The 23,704-nt window shown below is 35.2% G+C and overlaps 1 protein-coding gene across 1 annotated transcript in view; it reads left to right on the top strand.

Annotated features, from left to right (window-relative positions):
- The window catches only part of LOC121295003 (transcription factor SOX-6-like), a 156,030-nt gene that overhangs the window by 65,613 nt on the left and 66,713 nt on the right, over positions 1–23,704 (top strand). Inside the window, exon 7 of the mRNA XM_041219268.1 lies at positions 14,978–15,067. Coding sequence (XP_041075202.1) covers positions 14,978–15,067 — 90 coding nt within the window. The remainder of the gene's footprint in view (positions 1–14,977; positions 15,068–23,704) is intronic.

Genomic DNA, 23,704 nt, shown 5'->3' with positions numbered 1-23,704 from the left:
GAGTATAAGAACTGTACTCTCATTGTGAAAAATTGAAACTTTTTAGTCTAGTAGTTTTGATGAATTAGTATGCCTGGGGCCTGACATTAGGTAGATCTTCACTAACTCTGTTAATACTTAGGAAAAATAAGTCCACTAATAACAGTCCAGTAAACTAATCTTATATACTAATATGTATGTCTATGTCCCTGGAAATTAATTGTGCCATCTCAGATGGTCTTTCTTAGTTCATTATTTATTTTTCTTTTTTTGTCTTTTTTTTTTTTTTTTTTTTAACTACAGTGGGATGAAATAAGGATGTCATAAGAATGCAATAAAATTTGTTTTATTGCTTCATGGAGCTTTCTCTATCTAATGCTGAATATTACAATTATTCCAGGGACATGATCTATCCTTTCAACTGTCCCCGATATAATGTTAAGATTAAAGGGGTCGGGTGGTTAATATGCTTGACAACTCTGCCATCAATTATGTGTCATTGAGTTCAAATGATATGTTATGAAAAGTTACGATTCCTGATTCGTATTAATTAATTTCACAGCACAGCATGGGAAGAGACAAGACAAGACTTAAATATACTGCAATTAATAGAAACTATAGTCAGCTATCAGTTTGTCCTGGTGATTTCCAAAAGGGACTCACCCCTGCTGCCAAAACCCAAGCAATTTATACAGACATACTAACAAGTCAGTAACTATACGAGGTGTTTCTAGCTAACATGTATAAGGATTCCTATTATTTCTTGTGCTACTCTTTTGGATACAGTTAAAATCCCTTGCTCGTTAAATACAGCCTGTAGGTATAGGCTCCCTAACCTTCCTGCGCACTACACATTGGTAATAAAGCCTGCATGCCAGTTTAATAGGAACCACAGTGTTCGTTGTTAGGCTGCAGTTTTTTAGAACAATAAGTCATTCATGGGCTGCGATGTTGGTCGGTGAAGCAAGTTCCTGGAGCTGGCTTACCTGACCTTTTGAAGGTTCTTGTTTTGATCTCTTTGGGCTGCTTCTGTTAAAAGGATATATATAAAAGAGGGTCTGTTTTAATGATATAAACAGCCTTTATTAAAAATGACTACTTGTAATAATAAGTTTATTTATGGATGGCAGTATCAAGATCCAGCACTGGTAGACAGTTACCCCGAGGGTAACTGTTAAAAAAAAATGCCATTGATATTCTGAGTTACAAAAACAAGTCTCTAAAACATTCCTCAGTAATCTCCTGATTGTGTGTGTGTTTTTTAGGCTGCATTCCTGTATCACTATCACACAGAATGTGGCGCTCATAAGTGAAACGTATTGGTTTTCTTGAACTACAGCATTTTAAAATAATAATTAAAAAATCTATCATATGGGTACCTCTTTATCCTGTAGGCTAATGATGACTGCCTGTCTGTCAATCACAAACATGTTAGTTCTGCTATATTGATAATTGAGATTGAGTGTTTCCAGCTGTAGACATCTGATAGGCTCTCTAGGCTGTGGATTAGTGTATGCAGATCATGACCTTCGGCAAAGATGAAAACAGAGGCTGCTACATTTTTAAATACTGTACATTGAGAAACAGAGTGCTACAAAGATTTCTGGTAGATCTGATAACAAAGCATCGATTTACAATCTACAGAACTAAATGGTCCCATGACAAAATCTTGTTTTAACACTTAAAACATTTTGACATTATCTGAGATGCTAATTTATTTAAAATAATTCAAAGGACATTACAAAGACCTTGAAGTTACTGTTTTTTTTTTTTTTTTAATTGGTTTAAAAATGTAAAAGCAAATATTGTCTTTTTTTTGCAGTTGTGGGTAAAGTCCTTTGCGATTCACATATAAGCCTGCAGACAGTTGTCTTGCTTGAAAGTTTCTGCGACAATCTAAGCCAGTTGGCTCCATGGTGCAATTTTAATCTATTCATTGGAATCTTATTAGTCTGTTCTTGTCCTTGTACAGTTTGAGGTACCCATTAATTTAGTAAATCATACTGAGCAGCAGTGATCTCTTTTAGCTACATTATCCACACAGCTCTATTAATTCAACATAGATGAGTAAATGTGAATGTTGTGGAGAGTTGATTAGGAATAGAGTTTATATCTGACAGGTAGATTACAGGGTACCCAACAAAAATGGTTCCTTTTCAAGGTACCTAGTAATTTAATTCTTGTGTGAAATTATTATAATTTATTACAGTGTGTGGGCCCTAATGATTACCGACATCAAATGAAAATTAGAAATTAAAATTAAGACCGCAAATCTCTACTAATGTGCATCTTCAAATTCATAAGTGTTGTAACCGTCATCAGCCTCCTATGAAGTTCCATGTTGTAAATTAAAAAAAAAAAAAAAGTAATTAAATTAATTAATTAATTTATTTGTTTAAGAAATGTAACATACCATAATGTATGTTTTGCATTACTGTATATTTCAAGTGGTTTGTGTGTGCGCATCCTTCTAGATTTTTCTGATTTTGAGAAGTGTGTGTATTATTCATTTCTATACTCGGATCCTTTTTTTCTGAATAAACTCTAATTACCAGTCTGAAGAATGAAAAGTAGCAGAAGCCGCCTCTCGTGGACATAAGATTTTCAAAAATTCCTCTTGCTATCCAAGCATTAAATGATCCTAGTCCTTTAAAGTGACTTTCTGGGGTACAGAAGCATGGCACAGTGGCTCTTTCCAGCTGTACACATGGCATCCATTGGGGCACAATGACGCACCCACTCCCAACACCTCAGGCTTGGACGTATGTTGAGTTTTATTTCATTCTTTTGACATTAATCCTATTCACCAGCTGTTCTGCCAGCTGCCATTATCCAGATTTAGAGGAGATTGCAGTTTTGGGGGCTCTGAATATGGGTTTAGCTTGGCTCCTCATCTATCTGCATAAAGTTTAGATTGGATTTTTTTCTTTTCATAGGTCTGGAGCTGTGAATTGCTCTCTGTTACCCTGCTGCTTTATTTATTTATTTATTTATGTATTTATTTATTTTGTACAAAGACAAGGGGCAGGCTGTTTGATTTAATCTTCCAGTCCTAGTTTAAAAGACTTGCCTTCAGTGGCAAGGGCCGTTTGCTGTGCTTTGTTGGCTGACTTTTTCAGTCATTCAGATTTATAATTTACCACCATCATCATCCACAGGCCAACGCAGTTACTTTCATTCAAACACATGAAACCCAGTGGTAGCTGAGCTTGAATTCCCCTGTCTGTCACTGCTGAGGCAATGCTCCAGTTTTTTGGGTAGAGAAAACTGGCAAGTGATTCTTTACAGTGCAGGCATCCCAGCTGTAGTTCCTATGTGATTTTAATGGCCATTGAGGGCCAGAGGCAAGGAGAGAGATGGTTCTATTCAAATCTGGAGACCTGTGTAAAGCATTCGCGTTTCTTTTATATACATGAATTCTGAAAGCCGCAGATGATTTATGAGTTCTAACATCTGCTCTGCTTTAGAATGAATTCATATACATTTTAAATAAAGGGTCTGTTTTTGCAAAAAAAAAAAAAAAAAAAAAAAAACTAAAATGAAATAACAAAAAATTGCTGACGATGTGAAAATATGTTTTTTTTTTTTTTTTTTTTTTTTTAAGATACTTGTTTACACATAAAAGCAGTATACTATATACAGTATACTACTATTCAGCAATTATGGGAACACATCTTTCTATAACTGAAAATTGTCTGATTTTAACATTATGACTTTAAATTATTTCAGTAGATAATACATGTTGATTTTTGTGCAATATACAGTATTTAAGGGGCTAATGCTTTTTAATAGGTATTCAACAATTGTGACTGAGTGCTTACGTTATTATGTCACAAATAGGAAAGTGTGAACATGTGCAGGTTAAGGCACCTGGGACTAGTGTGTGCAAGTAGGTTATCTAGAGACATGACCTGTTCAGAAAGGTCCAGACCATGTGCTCTGCAAGTTCCTAGTATAGCAGGGTCTATTTAAATGGATTAGCACCTCAAATATGATAGGTGAAACTGGAAAAGAGCTGGTAGGACGGATATGAAATTACTTTCAAATCCTATCAGCTGGGGCATTTCAATTAGTGATTCTCTTTTTGTTCCCTGAACATGTGTTGGCTCTTAGGAAAATCACCGGCTTGATATTATTATTATTATTTGAAAAAGGCATAAACTAAGCAACACAGAAAACCCATGATGCTTCATCTGACTTTAAGGGAAACAGGAGTTCAGAAAAAGAATATAATTTTTTTTCAAAAAGGTTTATGATGTTTTATAAAAATGAATAACCTATGTGTTTTATTATCTGTGACTTCTTTCATGTTATATATGTTGCAAGTAGCACAAGGGTCCTGAACGTGAAAAATTAATTAATAAACCAAAACAATACCGTCGTCAGTGCCATTTGTCTTAACTCAAGGGAACAAGCTGTTCTGCATCTTTTCAATGTGCTGGCATAGGCTAATTGTTACTGGAAAACAAATGGTAAGCTTGTACCTTTCTAATGGTGTGGGCAGAACCCTCAACAATACTGCAATTTATTATCAGATTTTGATTGGAACTACTTGTGTTTCGTTTGAGAAGGTTTAAAGCTACAGCAGCCTAAACAGCGTGCTGTAGATAGGTGTTAAACTGCAGCTCCACTAATCTTCCGCAGATGTGGGCTTCAAACATTGTGGGTCAGGCAAGATACTGTGGTCTTCAGTTCAAAGCCTCTGGTGACCCACTGCTGTGATAGTAATACATGAGAATAGGCCATTAGTATGGACACTAATTAAGGCATCTACGACTTTATTTTTCTTGTCAATGAAAAGGCATGTTCAGAGAATCCATTGCCTGTGATGCATGCATAGGTAGATTGTAAAGTTAGCAGCCACTCATTTACATGGTTTGACTTGTCTTATAGTTATTTACCTTGGAGTATTTGTTCTTCCCATGGTGAATATTAAACATAACTGTTCTATTTATAGCCAATGTTTAGAGCTCCTGTCGACTTTCCGAACTCTCTCCTATAGGGGAACCTACAGGTGACTAACAGAAACTGCTCACTAAGTGGAATAATGAATAGTATTAGGTGTCAATTAAATCAAGCTTTCCAGAGGTGCAGGTGCTCTACAATGTACTGACACATTTCAAGTAGCTGCACCACTTCACCCATGCATATGAACAAGCGCATTTGCATATTAAAGAGCTGAAAATTATTTAACTGAAGCAAAAGTCTTTTAGAAATGATGGAGGTTATTAAAACTGTTGACAAGAAAGAAGGTAATTGCTTGAAAATGAGAGCTGACGTCCTGTTGTACACAGAGAATGTTGTTTTTGTTGTATCGTGCAGTATTGCCTGGGTGTATAACCTATTACATTTAGATTGCTCCAATGCAATTAGACTCCTTTTTGTCCTTACTTCAATACGGCTATGATTATGAAGGCTTGAGGAACACTTGGCATATTGAATATCTGTTGTTTCTGTAACCAGTGCTGGAATGACAAACACATTTTGTGTTCCGTTTCTTTTTCTATTTTGTGTTATTATTCTGTGATTAAAATATTCATGAGACAACACATTGATGGTTGGATAAACTGTCACTTAGACTACATCTTCTGCACAGTTTGTTATAATGTTTGATCATTTGACAATACTTTTTTGATAAATGAATAAAGATACAGTATTTGAACTCACTGTGGAGCGGAAACTTGGATTCCTAAAGATAACAACACCTTAAGCTGTTGTTGCAAAGTATTTTTTGGCCGAACAATATTATTTTTATTGTTATTTTTTAAAAAACGATACTGTACCGTGTGTGTGTGTGTGTGTGTCTCTCTCTCTCTCTCTCTCTCTCTCTCTCTCTCTCTCTCTCTCTCTCTCTCTCTCTCTCTATATATATATATATATATATATATATATATATATATATATATATATATATATATATATATATATATATATAGACACACACACACACACACACACACACACACACACATAAGAAAGAACATAAGAAAGTTTACAAACGAGAGGAGGCCATTCGGTCCATCTTGCTCATTTGGTTGTTAGTAGCTGATCCCAGAATCTCATCAAGAAGCTTCTTGAAGGATCCCAGGGTGTCGACTTCAACAACATTACTGGAGAGTTTGTTTCTTTTTTCAGGTCGAAAAAGTCCCGTGGGTCAACAGTGTCAGTACATTTTAGAATTTTGAATGCTTGAATCAGGTCGCTGCATAGTCTTCTTTGTTCAAGACTGAATAGATTAAATTATTTTAGCCTGTCTGCATATAACATGCCTTTTAAACCCAGAATAATTCTGGTCGCTCTTCTTTGCACTCTTTCTAGAGCAGCAATATCCTTTTTGTAGCGAGGTGACCAGAATTTTTACTACGAACAGTACTTTTATACTGATGGAAGTATACAATAAGTAACAACAAAATCATGTTTTATTACTTTTATTTGAGTAAATATTATCTGTGGATTTTATTCCTTCAGTTTGAGCACTGTGAATGGTTTTACATGGTAACAGTTTGTAATAAAAAACATACTTATATATTAAGTGTCAGTTATCAATTGATTTGAACATTAACTGGTTCTCTTGAGAGAATTCTTGTTTGATTTAATGATCTGAATTTGTCCAGCAAGTGATTTGTAGAGGCCTGGTTTGACATTAGAATATCACTGTCTCACATGACATGATATATCCTGGATGATATATCATAGTGGGCACTGATTGTTATATATAATATAAATCACTGTGTTTCTTCATTAGCTATGTGTGACTCTGAAGGGCAAAGTCTAGTGGAGTTGGTCAAGACTTAATGATGGTAACCATTGAGTTACTGCTATATCTACTGGACCGATTGATGACAGCTAAAGTGAACAAGCAAGATTCTGAAATTACAGTTAGTAACAATCTTTAAGAGCCCACAACTGCCATGTAACAGCAAGTGGAGTTTTTAAACTTGGGAGGCATGGTTGCTATGCGCACAGGGCTTATTGTAAAAATATTGGTTGACCAGCCCTTGTTAGGGAGTTGTCACACTGTATTAGATTAGTCAGAAAAATCTAAATATAAGGCACCAGTTTAGTTGAGTAGTACAGTACTGTATATGGCTTTACAGATTTCAGATGAAACCAGTTCTATTCTGTAGGCTTTAACCTCTGTACATGGAACACACACACACACACACACACACACACACACACACACACACACACACACACACATATATATATATATATATATATATAATCTTCTTTCAGGTATATGTTAGCTTTTGAGCTTAGGATACCAAGAAGTCAATGAAAGTACAGCTGTGTGACACACACAGTAAATTACATTTCGTGTACCTCATAAACTTGTTCATATTCGAGCCCTGGCTGTTTTCTTATATGGCCCTTCTTGGGATTCTAAATCTCTTCAAATAATTAATGGTTGCAGCAGAAAGGTTTTGACCAGTGAGAGAGTCTTGTTCCTGTTGTAAGGGGATTACAATAGCACACGAAAGGCTTCAGTGTTCCTGGCAGATGTGTTGGCGATCTGCCAGTGGGCGGAGCTTAAAGTGACTGCTTTCAATTGCAGCACAAGGATGGTTTGTAACCGCTTGAGAAAAAGTAAAGGTCTAAGGCTGTTGCAAGGAAACCTTTATTAATGGCATGAAGCTTTCATGTTGGTTCAGCCAGTTTTTTGATATTATGGCAGCTCAAAAGTATAGCTAGGCTCATGAAAAAAACAAAAAAACACCAATGATATTATAATACGCTATTTCAAGACTTAACATTTATTGGTACAGTTATAATAATGACTTAGTATCCCACCATTTTATGTATGTACCGTAGGGACCATCATATCTGATATCTTTAGCACACACCTTGCACAGTTACACAGTGCTGTTTGTGTTGGTGGTAGCAACTGACCAGTCTTTTGTTTTCATGTTAGTACATGCTACTGAAAGAGCTGCTTAGTATTTACTGATATTATTGTGTTGGTTTTTTTTGTCACTTTAAAGGTGCGGGTTAGTAAGCTACAAATATCATTTGTTATTAGAACAGATCAGTGAGAGTTCAAGATTATGTTTTTTTTTTTTTTTTTTTTGTTCAACCAAGAGTTACCGGAATGGATTTAAAAACACTTTTGAGAAGCAGTTGTTGCAAAAATTTCCACTTAGAACAAGGTAATGCATGACATGTATGTCGTAATCTGTTAATATTCCACTTGAGTGCCAGTTTTGTCTGCCAGTTAAATACAAAAGTAGACATGGTACAGTTTTAAATCATATCTTTCTTCAGGCACGACAAGTTCATCTTCATTTTATTTTGATGTGATTTTATTCGGATGTTTTGGCTTGCACCTGCCTAATCTTAAAGAAGTATTACAAAAAGAAAATCTGTCAGGACTTGTGGCAAAGTGCCCGCCCCTGTGTGTATTTTGTGTAGTGTGTTAATGTTGGTGTATAGTCATTGGTACACGGGACATAAACGGGTCTGTGTAACACGAGTGTTTAAAATGTATATTTGTATTTAGCAATGAGGATTGCACAGCACTTCACGTGCAAGTAAAAAGTAATAATATGTGAGCACGAGGAATTGCACTTTATTAATTCACGTGCAGTTGTACCGCGACTCCAGTTGAATGATTGATTAGCAGTCGAGTCTCGGTACAGCTGCATAAAAGCAGCATGTTTTCACATACTCGGGGTTGTGTGTTCAGTGAGTGGAGAACGGGATTGGAGACGGAGGTAATTGTAGAAGTAATAAGTAATTAAATATCTACCATGTTTTGTCTGTATAGTTTTTTTGTCTTTTTTGTTTTGGCGACGAGTGCAATGTCCTGTGTGTTTTTGTCGTACAACCTTTTTTATTTTCTGTTCTGTTTATTTATTAAGTGCTCAGCGCCACCAAACTCCACCTCTCTCTCATTGTTTATTTCCTGGCTCTGGTCTGACGCCACCCACTCCGGCCGTCTTTGTGACAGGACCACGTTCCAAAATCCCTTCACAATTGAAATGGTGTTGTGGCTTTCTTGGTGCTGCTTGCAGCTTTAAACTGTAATTTTTCTTTTGTCCAGGTTAATAAGTAGCTGGCAGATAAACACTTCAGTTCTGTGGTTATTTTAAAGTGTGTAACCAGTGGTACATTTCATCTGGGGGGAGAGGGCAGGGGGAATCTTTGGAAAATGCATTCTTTTATTTGCTGCATTGACTATTTTAAGTTAAAAATATCAACACAAACAAATACCAGTGACGACGCTTGCCTAGGCCTTGCTTGAAAGTGAATACTGGAAGTCTTTGTGTTTTTATAATAATGGTTTGCTTAGTTGGGCAGGTTGTTGTGAGAGCTGGCAGAGTTATCAAGAGACAATCAAGAGACAGAGCGTGGTATAGCTTTATGCGGTCGGTGTAGAACATTTGGTTTTGGCACTAGATGAAGCCAGGTGATGAAATCTGCATTGATACACCAAAGGGAGACATGTTCAGAGTATAAAAATGTAGTGTGCAAGCAAAAAAAATTTTTTATTTTGGAATAAGGAATGGCCAGTACCCCTGGAATTCACTTTGCATCCAGTTTTCAATCAGCTTTTGCCAGGCTCAGAATAGAGACTGAAATTTGGAGTAGGTAATGTCTGTATATTTATAGTGTGAGTTCATTGTATTGCTTCAAAGACTGTCTTAGGTTTCATCTGTAAGTGCATCTCTTCAAAATGTATTTACATGTACAGTCTATACATTTAGGCATTTGACCATTGTATACCATTGTTGCAACAGCACATTGTACAAAATCTGTTAAGGTCTGTCATGTTAGTTAAACAATTATACATAGAGTATAGCGACTACTAGATACCATTCTTGTAAGGGTCACTCAATTGCTGGGTTCATTTGCAAGGCTAATTTCGATTTTAATTTTTTAAAGTTTTTTTTTAAATAATAATTTTTGAACATTTCCTTCTTATTTCTGAACAGTGAATACAGCTGTTGCTGCTGAAGTTAGTTGGCCAAGTCCAGTTTCCTTTGCTTTCTGGCGTCAAGGAAGGTCTGTCACAGGGGTTCCAGAAGTTGCTAGATTCCCAGCTGAGCTTTGAGTTCACAGTGCCCGTGCTTCGCAGTGTCCTAGAAGGGGCTGCTTGGTATGCCACTAAGACCTTGGGAAAATGTAAATAAAAAAGAGATATGAGCTATTGTTTTCATTCCATTCTCATCCTAGTTTGAAGTGGTTTCTTAAGTTGTATTAGAGCCTGACATTCTTTTCTTGTGAAGTTTTAAATTATGTTAACCCTTTCACATGGTGAGGGCTATTATACCAACAGCTCTATTTTAATGCGGCAACGAGGAGTTTTTCTAATAGTTATTATGACAGCAGCTAATGGATATATCTCTGAGCTGTCAGAGTTTGTACTAGCATACAGTGATAGTTAGAGTCAGTACTTAAATTGACAGGATTTACATTTCTGGGTGAAAACATTTAAGTAAAATGTATAGTTTTGTTTAATTAATTTATTGAAAATTCAATGTTGCATGTTTATGGACAGTATTTTATTTTCAGTCCAAGGTTAATAAACCTTGTATTACTTTTCAAAAGAAATTCTCATGCCATTTTAGATTAATTGCAACAATTAGCATAACTACTTAATGCCACCTATCACTGTCTTCATTGTAATTGAAGAATTTTTAGAATTTTTTGATTTACCGCAATAATTAAACCGATATTTTCATAAATATGTAACATTTTCACGAATCATTAATGACAATCAAACAGTTCCTTTTGTAAGAATCTGCATTTGTGAAGTTGATTCATTTCCAACCGTACGTAAACATATATTTTTTTTTAACAAGCCAGCTGACTCATTAACTGGGTGTTTGTTTTAGGCAACCACTTACAAGCACTTTAATGAAGAAATATATAGAAAAACACCATTGAAGGTAAGCAGCGGCATGAGTTTAGATGTTATTTATTTGTTAGGGTTATAGAATGCATTAAAATGGAGATTGCTTACTTTTCTCAATGCATTTCTATCAAAAGGAATGAAAGTGATCATATCTGATTTTATTTTTGAGATACTTTTAGGTAGAGAAGGGTCTTAGCGGGTTAATTATTTGAAGGTATTGTTTTGCTTGGGAAGGCAATACTTTCTTTGTAGTGGTTGGCACACAATACATTTTTCTTCTGTTAAAAAAAAAGGCTTTGGAGGAGTGTAAAAAAAAAAAAAAAAAGGAGCAGGACGGAGATTAGCCACTCCCACAGGGGAGTGGGAGCTGAATTGAAGCTGGCACAGGATTATCTGAAACAGTTGGTGCATTCCTTAATGATCAAGTGCTTGAGAAGCCCAGCTCTGTCTCACGAAGCATCTGTGTTGATGTTTATATCGGTGCCCCACTGTATGGGAAAGTCATTCTTTGACCAGAGCGCAATTCCACTGATTTAATCCTTCCCCTGTTGCTTTTCTTTTAACAGTGTGCTGGTGTAAATTTGGAAATATTTGTCCATTTAACGGGAGTAAACCTGTCTGGGAGGACAGCTCTTTCAGGAAGGTCATGAGAAGATTTTGTTTTCTCTTAGGGGTAACTGGCTAGAAGCTGCATTCTGTTTTATTCATATCAATATTTTAATTTTTAACCAAACAGTCGAAACAGATTACTTGCGTATCTGGGTCAAGTGTAACCTTTTGTCAGGTACTGGAGGAGTAATACAGTGTTTTCTGCACATTTAAATACAGAAAAAGTAGCTCCAATGTAGACACTAACTGAAAAGCACAACAAGAACTGAAGTTGCTAAGCGGTGAGGCTTCCATACAAAACCAGCGAGAATGACTAGCAGACTTGTGGATTAGTGTATGAACTGAGCAGGATTCAGGTCTGTTGACTGTCAAGTTGGGACTGCCCTGCGATGGGTTACGAGGTGTGTGCCAGATTTAAGATTTTTTTTTTTTTTTCCCCTTTACCTCACAGCCAGGATTCTTACCAGATCTTTTGATTAAATATTGGCAAACTCATCACCTCGTAGAACAGTGCGACTGGGGAGGTGAAATCTCACATGAGATGTCGGCTTCCAGTTCTTTTGATGGCACTTCTTAGAACACACTTGAAAACGTTGACCCACTCAGCACTTGTGTTGCTACACTTTGTAGCCCACCCTCTTTGATTTTATGTAAAACATTTGTCAGGAGAGAATTTTTTTTCTTTTTGTTTTGTAAAGCTTGTGGGGTAGTAAGTGGTAGAAAAGAAAGGTCACAGTTAAGGCAGTGATTTGCTTTTGGAAAACATATACAATCGTTATATCCCTACTATTGAAGACACCAGACTGAAATTACCAATGCTGAAGAAGTTCATTTACAGTAAAATTATACACTTCAGGCTACCCCCCCTCCAGTACTTAAGAGCTGTCAGATTTATTTATCAAATCGATGTAAATATTCAGCTTCTTGATTTCAGTTTGAATTAGGTGCAGCTGTAGCTCAGAGTTTTTTTTCTTTTCTTTGCTAAGTGCTTACAGTAAATCTTGTTGCTTGTTTCTTTTATGCTAGTAAGTGTTTAGCTGTCATTTCAAGAAAACCACATCCTAAGGCTGTAAATATAATCTGAGAATATTCAGAATAACACAGTGGGACTCACTTATTCAGATATAGTGTGTGCATAAAAATACATTGAAAGCTGATCAGGAGAGGCTCTTTTAATTTCCTCTTAACAGCATACCAGCAGTTTTATAGAACTGAAAGCCTGCCTTTTGAAAAAAATAAATAAATACAATGCCATTTTTCTTCAGGCATTACTGTATATTGTCTACTAAAATTGAATAATAGTGTAATTGTGTAGATTTTTTTTCAACTTCATTATGCAGATGAGAATGACTGTAGGAGGACAAGATGCTGGTAGATGGATATGGTATTAGACAGAATTAGACAGATACAATAAATAGACTTAGTTTAGTCAAAAAATGCTTTTGACATATGCACCTACCTATTTCTGTTTATACTTGTCGGCTCTCTAGAACAGTGGGGTAAGCATTGTAACTGTTTCTTTAATCTTGTTCTAAGCTAGCCATGTGTTTTTCTTATTGTGAAGCAACATGAATCAACTGTGTTGGAGACAGTGTTAACACTGAGGAGATGGCAGACAGTTTTTTCAGACTTGTTGGCCTTTAATCATTTAACCGCTGTGGTACCTTGTTTTCTGTTATAGCTTGATGTCATATGTATTAAGATTTAATATTTTGGGGCTAAATAGCCACTGGAATCGTGGAATAGTACTGTAAACCATCCACAGTTTCTTGGCATTCAGTCATAAGTGCTTTTAAAAGAACTACAAATTCCACCGCTTTTTAAAACAGGTTTTCAATATTATGTGTAAGATGAGGCATTTAGATTGATTGATTTTAGATTTTGGCTGTTTATATACGGAATGGTGTCAGTAAATGGCAACATTGTTTTCACAGCATAGACACTTTAAAAGATATCACATAATAACTTCCTTTTATGCCAGGCACAGTTCCTCTGCGTCAGTTCTTGCGAAGGTCATTGCATATTTGTTCAGCCCTGGCCAGAGTCATATTGTTGTGCAGAGAACCCGTGAGAGTGCCGAAAAAGCTCTGTTTGATGGGAACAGCCTGACCCCCATTTGGAGTAAAGCACTTGAGGACCCAACATGCGATGTTTAGCAACATGTTCTTTATCACCAACCTCACTACAGAGCACCAGATTCCAGCCATTCCTTGGCTGATTAATTATCCCATGGACAAATGTTAATTGTTTTCATCAATGCTCCCTGCTCACACAGAAAACTATTTCATCTCTTACCTTGCACTCAGTTTTTATGCCCCTTTGTAGTCCAGCTTATCTCAGCTCAGCCACTTCTGATCGACCTCTGTGAGGTTATCGAGGCAGATAGTCTTCTGCTCCTTTGAATAAGGAAGAAAAACACAGATGCGAGGGTGGAGAAGCAGAGTAGGCACACTTTAGCTCTTTGAAATGGTCTATTTCTTTAAAGGATTGAATGGTCTGCCAGTGTCCTTCAGCTGCAATTGAAACTATCTGCTAATCTAAGTCTGCTAGAATAGCACAAATAAAAAAAAAATGCACTCTGTAACATATATCCTGTTTTAACAAGTTTTTGGCTCACGTTGTGGTGATTGATGGTTTTATGTCGTTTATAATTACTATAGACAGTGCAATGCTTTTCTATCGAGTGTTAGGCTCCACAAATAGGTGAGAGAAGCAATAATTTCATCAATTCTAAATGTGCCGTTTACAAGTACTTGTTTAATGTAATTTGGTATAAATGGACCCCAGGCACTGTTGTTATTAATAACTTTAGTAGATTTTAAACTTTTGGCAACTAGTTTTTTTTTTTTTTTTCAAACCTACAGTGTAGGAAATTTCCCAAGACTGAAGTATATAATAGTGAATACACAGCCAATCTAAATGTTAGTTGAACCATTTCAACCCAGTTACCAGTACATGTGATTTTGTTTTGCCAGCAAGGGTTATTTACTTATGGAGTGGAGGAGGCTTCCTTTCAAAGAATGAAAGTTGTCCTATTCAATATCATTCAAACAATTGGCTTCATGATTTGTAACAAATTTCTTTTGACTTTTGCACGTATACATTTCTAAGCATAATAGATTCTGCAAACCAATGTAATTAATGTTATTGAATGTATAAAGTTAGGTAAACACCTGTAATTATAGCATTCTCATTTGACTAATGATTGCTATTTTACTTAAGCTTTGAATGATGTCCGGCAGCTAGTAATTTAGTACAACAAGACAGGGCTCTCACATGGTGGATTGTGTCTGATGCACCATGCCTCGTTCCCAAAGAAGTAAGCCTCATAAATCAATCACGTGCTCGCGATTCAAACCATGTTTTGCAGTAAAAATTAATTTGAGTATAATTGCTGGGATATGAACAGAATGCATCCAGATTTACTTTGAGAAGCCTTTGGAATGTAAGGGGTTAAACATGGTGGTGGTTCATGAGTGTATTTGTTTGCCCTGCTAGTGTTTTAAACAAAATTGTTTCTCTTCCCTCTAGAATCTTCTTGCATGGATAAACTTCTTTCTAAAGACTGGAAAGAGAAAATGGAAAGACTTAACACAAGTGAACTTCTTGGTGAAATCAAAGGTAGGATTTCTAGATGTTATGAAAGAATGTAAAATGAAGACACATCTTTATTATTCTCCTGCAATGTTAGTGCAAGTGTAATGATATAATGATAAGTAATGATATAATTTATTGCATTTATTTATTTATACAATTAATTAATTAATATACAGTATAGTCATTCTGGCAGAATTTCATAGTGGTGCTTTTCGAGGAAGAACAGTCTTTTAAGCCAAAGCAATGGATCTAGTTTTAGTATAAATCTCTGTTTACTGCAAGAGAAGGTGGTTTCTGCAAAGCTTGAGTGTTTCACAGGCCTGTCCAAAGCACAGGCTGTTACTGAGAGCTGTTTACCTTCAGTGGGAAGGCATTGTACCAATCCAAGATAACCTGAGCGCTCCCTCTCACACCCTGGAGAGGTGCCGTTGTGTTACTAAACTGGCAGTGTTATTCATGGAACAGCATCCCCGGGCAGAGATCCAGCTGAACAGTTATTGCATTTTCCTATGAGTGATTATACTGTCATAAGGGTAAATAACTGATATTCTATTTCCAGGATCTGCAGGGAAGATTGCTTTCCAAATAAAGGAATATCACTGCAATTGTTAAGTTATTTAATACGTAATTGTCACTAACGTTTAAAATCTTTGGCCTCTCAGGGTTTTCATGTATGATACAGCGTACAGCTTGACACCAGATTCTCCACCAGTCATTGCATATTACAAAGAAATGAGCTTTACAATTCTAGAGGAATGTCATTTCCTTAAATCTGCATACATTTTTTTTAACCATCATATCTGTTTCGTTATTATTTTTGCACCTTGTATTTACTTGTGCTTCACTGATTTAAGAAATATTTAATTAGACATGATTTTTATTAGTGGTAGATTTCTCTACAGAAAAATATGGCTTAACAGTCTGAGAAAGTGGACTTCTTAGTTTTGATCTTAGTCAACTCCATAAATAATATGGTAACAAACACAGGTTTCACCTACTCCAGCTTACATGGCAAAACAAATGGTGTTGTATATCAAAGCCTTTATCCTGTTTGGTGTTTAAATTAGGGTTATTTTTAAAGCAAGATCACTAAAGGCTTCTTCATTTCATAAAGTACAGTTGTACAGGGGTGATGTCGATAACAGTACAGGTACAAACGATAAAGAAAAAAAGTGCATTGGCTCTGTTGTTGATTTCCATGGGAACCGACTCTACATTAGAAGTTACAAATATAAATAGTTATCATATCACACTGGCAGTCCAAGGGTTTTAATTAGCATACCATTTCATAAGATTGTAGACATTTCAAAGCTTTTCATTCTGTTCTCTTTTACAAACACATCTTTCTCTTCTTTTGAAGTCTGCCTGATGTAAATGTTAGCAATTAAAAAGCAGCTTAGGGTTGGAGACACAAGGTCGTCTTAATTAAAAAAAAAAAAAAAAAAAAAAAAAAACACCTAGCAGAAAACACTGTATGATTAAGAGCTAAAACTGTTAGGATAAATCATAATCTGGATTAATTGTGAGGTTAAAATCAATACAAAGGCCAAACACATCTGTAGGATGAAATTAATGGAGGAAACTGTAAAGAAAGGGTGTTATCTAAATTGAACTAAAAACAGCAACTGTACCTACTGGCAAGCAAGATTTGCAACAATAGCTCAATTCTAGGGCATTGCATTATTTTTTCTTTTGTAATACTATTATATCAGTACAAAAGATTGCCTTTGATGTTCAAAGATAATTAAATGAAACATGAAAATCTGATCCTTTTCAAAAACTCCTGTCTTTTTATATTGTCGTGTCTCTTTGAATGGGTGACATATAATTAGGACTTCTGTTTTTCGTTTTTTTTTTTATTATTATTTATTTTTTTCTCTGCTTTTTAAAATTTTATGTAAATGTTTGGGGTTTTTTTTGGGAAGTTTAGCTTTTTATAGACTGTGTGAAATTATTGTTTTTGGTTACTTTCCAAAATGCTTGGCAGTTTTTTTTTTCTGTCACCAATAGTAGTAACTCCACAATACTTGCACACTTAGTTGTACCTTCTTTTCTTTGCGTTCTTCCACATTCTCCTACGGTTTTTGTGTGTTTAAGCTTTTTTTTTTTCTTTACACATTACAACACAATTTGCAGTTCTGTTTTAAATTCTCACCATCTAACTGTAATACAGCTTTAAATCTCGCAAACAAGCCTTATACTGTAATTGTAATCTCATTTTAAATCTTGCAAGCGGAGTCTCCAATAGAATGTGCTGTCACTCTGTAGTTGGGGCGAGTTTAAAGTATTCAGAACGAATCAATGACAGGTACAAGTCAGGAAGGCGGGACATTCCTAACTGCACGGAAAGGTGTTTTTTTGTAGCAGTTTTTGGGGGTTTTTTGTGTGTTTTCCGGTGTTTATTGGTTATACACTGATTTATTCATTTATGAAAATCAGAAGCCATACATATAATAAAGACCTCCATTGTTGTTTTTGAATTCAGCTTCTTTGCATATTTTACACTTTTGGTTAACCAATCAGCAAAGGCTGGTCTGTTGTTGATATGTGGAGGTGTGTGGGTCATGACCGTTTCAGGAAACGGTAATACAGCCATTGTCTCAGCTACAATACATTTTTAGTCATGATTTTTTCTCTTTCTTTGAGATCCTTTCAGTTCCTGGTACAAAACATTTTTTTCTCAATGAGTAATTAGTGACTGGATGTTGAATTAGAAATAAGTTATGCTTTACAATGCCTGATCATTACATGGTGTTTGACTGAATATAAAGAAATATGAATTGTTGTTGGCTGTAATACAACTTAACTCAAGCATAACCCAATTACAGGTCACAACATCTGAAGCACACATTCAGAACCTTTTCTAAATAAAAGTAAAGAATAAAATCCCTGCTGATATTTTCATAGTCCAGAGTAACAGAAACTAGATAGATAATTGCAGAAAAGAACCAACTTGGAGGAGTGATAATTAACTGTACTGTGGTAGACAGATTTCTTTGTCAGTACTGTATGTTTAACAGAATGGGTTAACACAGAAATGTAAGTCACTCTTGTTTGGAAGTGTCATATTAGTGTGCCTTGGTTTTAATAATGTTCAAAGTGTTGTTATACTGTCAGGTTTGTCATGGCAGCTGTATTGCAGGTACTTTCTACATTTCTACATAAACCCATGAAAACATCTTAAAACATGTTGAAAAATCTTTAATAGCCATGCACATTTTATTAGTAGTAGTAATGTAGTTGAAATGGATGATGTGATCAGAGAATATAATTTTTGGAATATTCATCTAATTTTCTATAATTTGTATGTAAAGGTATCTCACTCAGAAAAACATTTTGCACAGTTTGAGCTGTAGATTTTAATGTAATGTAAAAGCAGCTTTTGGAAAATAGACTGTCCAGTGTTGCAACGCGGTTTCCTTTGAAAAACAGTCATTCATCGGCCTAGAGGCTCATTTTGTTCCTTTTACTATTTCTCTGAAAGGGCTTTTTTAAATTCAGCAGCCATATTTCAGTGTTCCTAATCTCAAAAAATGGTTGGCATTTCCTGAATTAAAAATGTGTGGTTCCTAAATTGAAAGACACAAACTGTATATAGTGATGGTTTAATAAAGACTCTCAGCCCCTGTCATTACAAAATCATTCCTTCTTAGAGAAGAATAATCGATTATTTAACACGTTCTACATGACGGTTCTAAAGTGTGCCTTGAATGTCCTGTAGCAGTGTGATAACTGCAAGCTGCTTTACTGTCAAACCCTGGCAGGGATTCTGTCAAGATTGATTTGATGTGAATGGTACCTGGGCTTCATTTTAAGCCAGGACATAGTGTGGGCAGTACAGTATAATAACAGAGCAGCGATTGTAAAGGCAGCTGAGCTCAGTTGGAAACATGATTATTTAATTTTAAAAAATGTTTTTTTTTTTTTTTTTTTTAATTTGTAAATTGGTAAAATATGATCTAAATGCTAAAAGTACTTTTTTGTTAGTTGACTGTTGATACCACAAAAACAATATGAGTCGGCATTGTTTGTTTATTTTGTTTTTGACATTGCTCAGAATTATTTTAATGACATTTCAAGTTCAGATCTATTCCGATGATACACCTACAGTGGGGCTGTCCTAATCACTGCACAGGGTAACAGGGAAAAGGAGTAGGACTTTTTTCAAACTGCTCCTTGCCGATGTCACAAAAGGGTGTGAATCTGCCAGTGTGGACATAGATTTGCAAAACAGTGTTTGTCGTCTTTCAAAGAATCAGCATTGGCTTCACATTATTACACGTTTCGTTGCTGCTTGTCAGTGCAATGTTATATTTTTAAACTTCTGACGCTGTACTATGTGTCATCTAGCAATTCATAAAGCCTGTATAAAAATGCTTGGGAGCTGGAATGGCAGTATTTGCAAAATGCCTCCCAGCTTCTTTTTAAAGCTCTACAGAATAAGCATTTACAGAGTTGAATATGCAAACTCTCAACATCATTAACATATGCAAATGCAACTAATTGCATGTAATTGCTTCAAAATGCATTACAGTGGTTGTTTGGGAAATTGTGAGTGATCTTTCCAAGTCTTTATTAGCATTAGCTTAATGCTTTTCTTTTCTTTTGCCCTTTTTAAAAAAACATTTTATGAAACTAACCACACAGGTTATCTTACACTTTAATTTGAGCACTTAAAGGATTCATATGATTGCATGCTGTCTTATGACATGTGTTGATGAGGCCATGCTTAGGCTTGGTAGTGAAGTTTTATTTGGAAGCTTAAAGCAGTTTGTATCATGCTAGCAGCATTAGTAGGCAGCTAGATTATAAAGGGATAGAAGACTTACATACAATATGTAAAAAATATTTTAGGTGCCAACCTGCTACTATATGTACAGTTAAATATACCATATATTAAACATTATTATTATTATTATTATTATTATATTATTATTATATTATTATTATTATTATTATTAGTGTGTCCTACCTTTTAAACAAGACATTAATAGGCACCTATAATTGCATTTAAACACAACCAATGGAAAGTATTTTATTAAAAGTAAATTGTGGTTAAAATAAATTCGTATTTCTTATAATGGCCTTACATGATTTATTACACTGTACTGCCTGTTATCCTTATTAATAACCATCTATTGATGTTTTAACATTACGGTTTTAAGCTTTAGAACATATCTATATCTGCTTTATTAATATTTCTAAAATATGATTTAATTAAATTCTTGCTGCTACAACTACTGCTACTAAATACTAATAATAATGATAATGATTCAGTGTGGTTTGTTCACATGAAGAAAAAGGTATAAGAAGTTATTATGTGGCTATTTGTTTTAATTACCACTGTGATTTTTGTGCAAGTGAGAGACACACAGAACAGAAGGAAATTTACATGTGTGTTCAACAGTATTCTTTTTACAGTTCAATCTTTGAAAATAATAAGTTAAATTCATGGAAACCCAAGGCTGTACACTGTTAGCTGCCCTTTGGCTACATCTTTTAAAACCATGCCTGTGGTTTAGTATGGAATTAGGAAGGAACACTCTTACGAAATCATGGCAAATGAGGTTCTTGTGCTTATGAGATTATGCTCATGCCCTTTTTATTTTTATTTTTGTTACTACTAATTTGATTTAAAAGTACAACAATATGTTATTATTTAAGACAATAGGGTGTATTTAAGGGTTCTAAACCTCTATATTAACCCCTGATTTAACATCACTAGATACATCATTAAAGCACACTGGAAATGAAGTCCACACAAGAGCATGTTTATACATTTTAGGGAGGGAATATAAACATGTGCTGTTCAGATCATTAAAGTTGCCCCCCTTGATTTTACAGTCTTACTGAGTAAAAACTTGGAACAGAGTTACATTTAATATATGTTTCAAATGTGCTCTGGTTGTTTTAAAAACTTACAGAAAGAAAAACTTAAGAAATTCTAAACATTGGTAACATTCCATTTGCAGCTTGTCAGCACATGAGCCAAACAGCACAGCGTAGAACTGAGGGCAGGCATGTATCCCTGTGCTGTGGCAATTAGACAATTCATAGTGGTGTCATGTACATTGTTTATAGAGTCCTCCTACATTGCCAACACACCCCATAATATTCATTTAACAAAATAAATATGCAAATCTCTTGTAATTTATAAGATGGTATATGCTACAAAATCAATATTGCATGTCATTTTCCATGTTGACATAAATATTAATATGATAGTAAAATAAATAAATAAATAAAACAATATCATTTTGGAATAACTGATTTCCCAGTGAATTTTTAATTTCCTGAGAGAATACATATATTTATATAAAAGTAAATATAACAGAAGTACTGTAGAAAACATATTTCAGTAGTATCCAAACTGGTGTGCCATTGACAAATTATTTTTGAATTCCAAGTTTGTTTTTTTTTCTCATCTGTAAACAAAACTGTATTTTAATACAGATTTATTGTCCGTTGTGTTAAAAATAAATAAATAAATAAACTGCTGTTCCCCACTAGGTATTAAAAAGTGAGACCTCACCTTCCATTTTTATTTCTCCCATTTTCAGAAGACTAGCCCAGGCTCTTTGCACGCTAGGCATGCCAGCTATGTCACAGCCTGCGTTCGGCAAAAGTGAGCACAATCGCAGCATTTATAAAACTCTTAATTTACTTAGGATGGGGTAGCAGCATATGGGAGCACCAACAATAGCCAACTGATGCAGAAACAAAGAAATTCCAGTGTTATTGCGTTAAAAAAGTCATTCACTTAGTTAAAATGGTTCAGCTGTCCTAACCAGAGGCCTGTAAGATAGAGCGTTTTGTGATTTTTTGTATTGTATTTTATATATATATATATATATATATATATATATATATATATATATATATATATATATATATATACATAAATGTTTTATCTTCATTATTGACTTGGGACTCTTCAAAGTAGCAAACTGGCTTTTTTCTGCCTAATGCTGGACTTGAAACTCAAATTAGAAGCTATGTATGTTTGTCACCAAATGGGTTTTGTCTGAACAGACCCAAGGCCTTGATTGTGATTTTTTTTTTTTCCCCTGGTTCTTTTCCTGTTTGTTTGTTTATTAATTTATTTATTTTTGTTTACTGCCCTACTTTGTGGCATTTAAAAGCAGACTGAATAAAAAACGAAAGCAAATGCTAAGCACTGAATTGTTCTTCTGATGTGGAGACATCACAGTGCATCTGATGTGTGGAAAGGGAGACAGAATGGTTAGACTGGGCGACCTCTGGACAGCAAAGATCAAATAGCCCCCCCCCCCCTTTTAGCCTGTTGTTGCTTTCTATTAAGTTTATGAAATGTAAAAAAAAATTTAAAAGTACATGTATAAACTGATTACAACATCTTTTATGCACTTCTCATTTCAAAGTCACACGAGCCAAATAGATTCCTTTACCGTCTTTACTAAAAGGCAATATATCAAGTGGTAGCCATTTTGTTCCCTGTGAACATTTTATTTGTTGTCGGCAGGTATGTTGTTATTCAATAACGTGAGAAAAGGTTGTGCAATATTAGGGCTTAGTGGTGCAAAATGTATGCTTTTACTTAAGCAAAATTAATTCTGTGTTTCACTAGCACAGCTTAATTCAATGCTTCATTTCTTGGTATGCTTTTATACATTGGATGACTAATTTGCACAGAAAAGATCCAGACTTTTGTGCATAAATCAAACAGGTTTACTTCACTCCAAGTTCTCTTTCAACACCCCCCTCCCCCTTTTACATTGCACACACACTGTAACACTTATGAATTTATGTGGTAACAATATAGATGGTATATTAAAAATAAAATCTCAGACCGCAGATTTCCAGATACAGACTTATAGATCAAGAGCCAGTAGTCTACTGTTTATTATGTTGGTGCCCAGTCTTAAAACATATTGAAATAATGAATGGAACTGAATCAGGTTTATGTCAATATACTTTCATGTATTATTTGTTCATTTCTTGGTTTGCTGGGCCGGGGCTGGGGGGCAGCAGCAGTCTCTGGTGTGTTTCTGAACTTTAACAGTACATGTTTGCTAGACTTTGTATTGACACTGCAAACTGATTGAAAAAAAATGATAAGACCACAATGAAAAACTGTCAGCCACCTGACAGTCAGTGCATTAAGTATACATTAAATGATCATGCCCCTAATTCCCTATCCATAGCACTTCAGTTATAGGCTTTATTAAATAAAGAGCAAGTAAAGAAAATCATTGCGATCAAGGGATACCTGTCCGTCCCTAGATGAGAATCTCAGCAGGAGCATGATGAGAGAAATATGTAAAGATATTTAAATCATCAGATACTGTTTCTTTGTGCTGCTGTATCACACTGTTGTCTCTCCTCCTTTAGACCTTGTGACACGCATCATCATTTCCCAGCAGGTCTTGTGGGATTGCTTAATCTAGGAAGCTATAACCCATATTTGTTACAGATACCTGGGCCCATATCTGCAAACTTCACTTGGTTATACAACCCATGTACCCGTCGATTAAAACACCAAGTGGGTGGAGCTGACACACGTTTGGAAAGCTACTGCAGACAAGCACCATAGTTAGGGTATTTTGTAATAAATATTTACAGTTCAGACAGTTCAATATTTTACTGAGCCTCTAGTTTAAAGACTCTATTTTTAATTTGTTT

This window comes from Polyodon spathula, chromosome 19 (genome assembly GCF_017654505.1).
Source record: "Polyodon spathula isolate WHYD16114869_AA chromosome 19, ASM1765450v1, whole genome shotgun sequence".
In the NCBI taxonomy this organism is placed as follows: domain Eukaryota; kingdom Metazoa; phylum Chordata; class Actinopteri; order Acipenseriformes; family Polyodontidae; genus Polyodon; species Polyodon spathula.
Note: the sequence above shows the minus strand (reverse complement) of the source record. Positions and strands in the feature narration are given on the sequence as shown.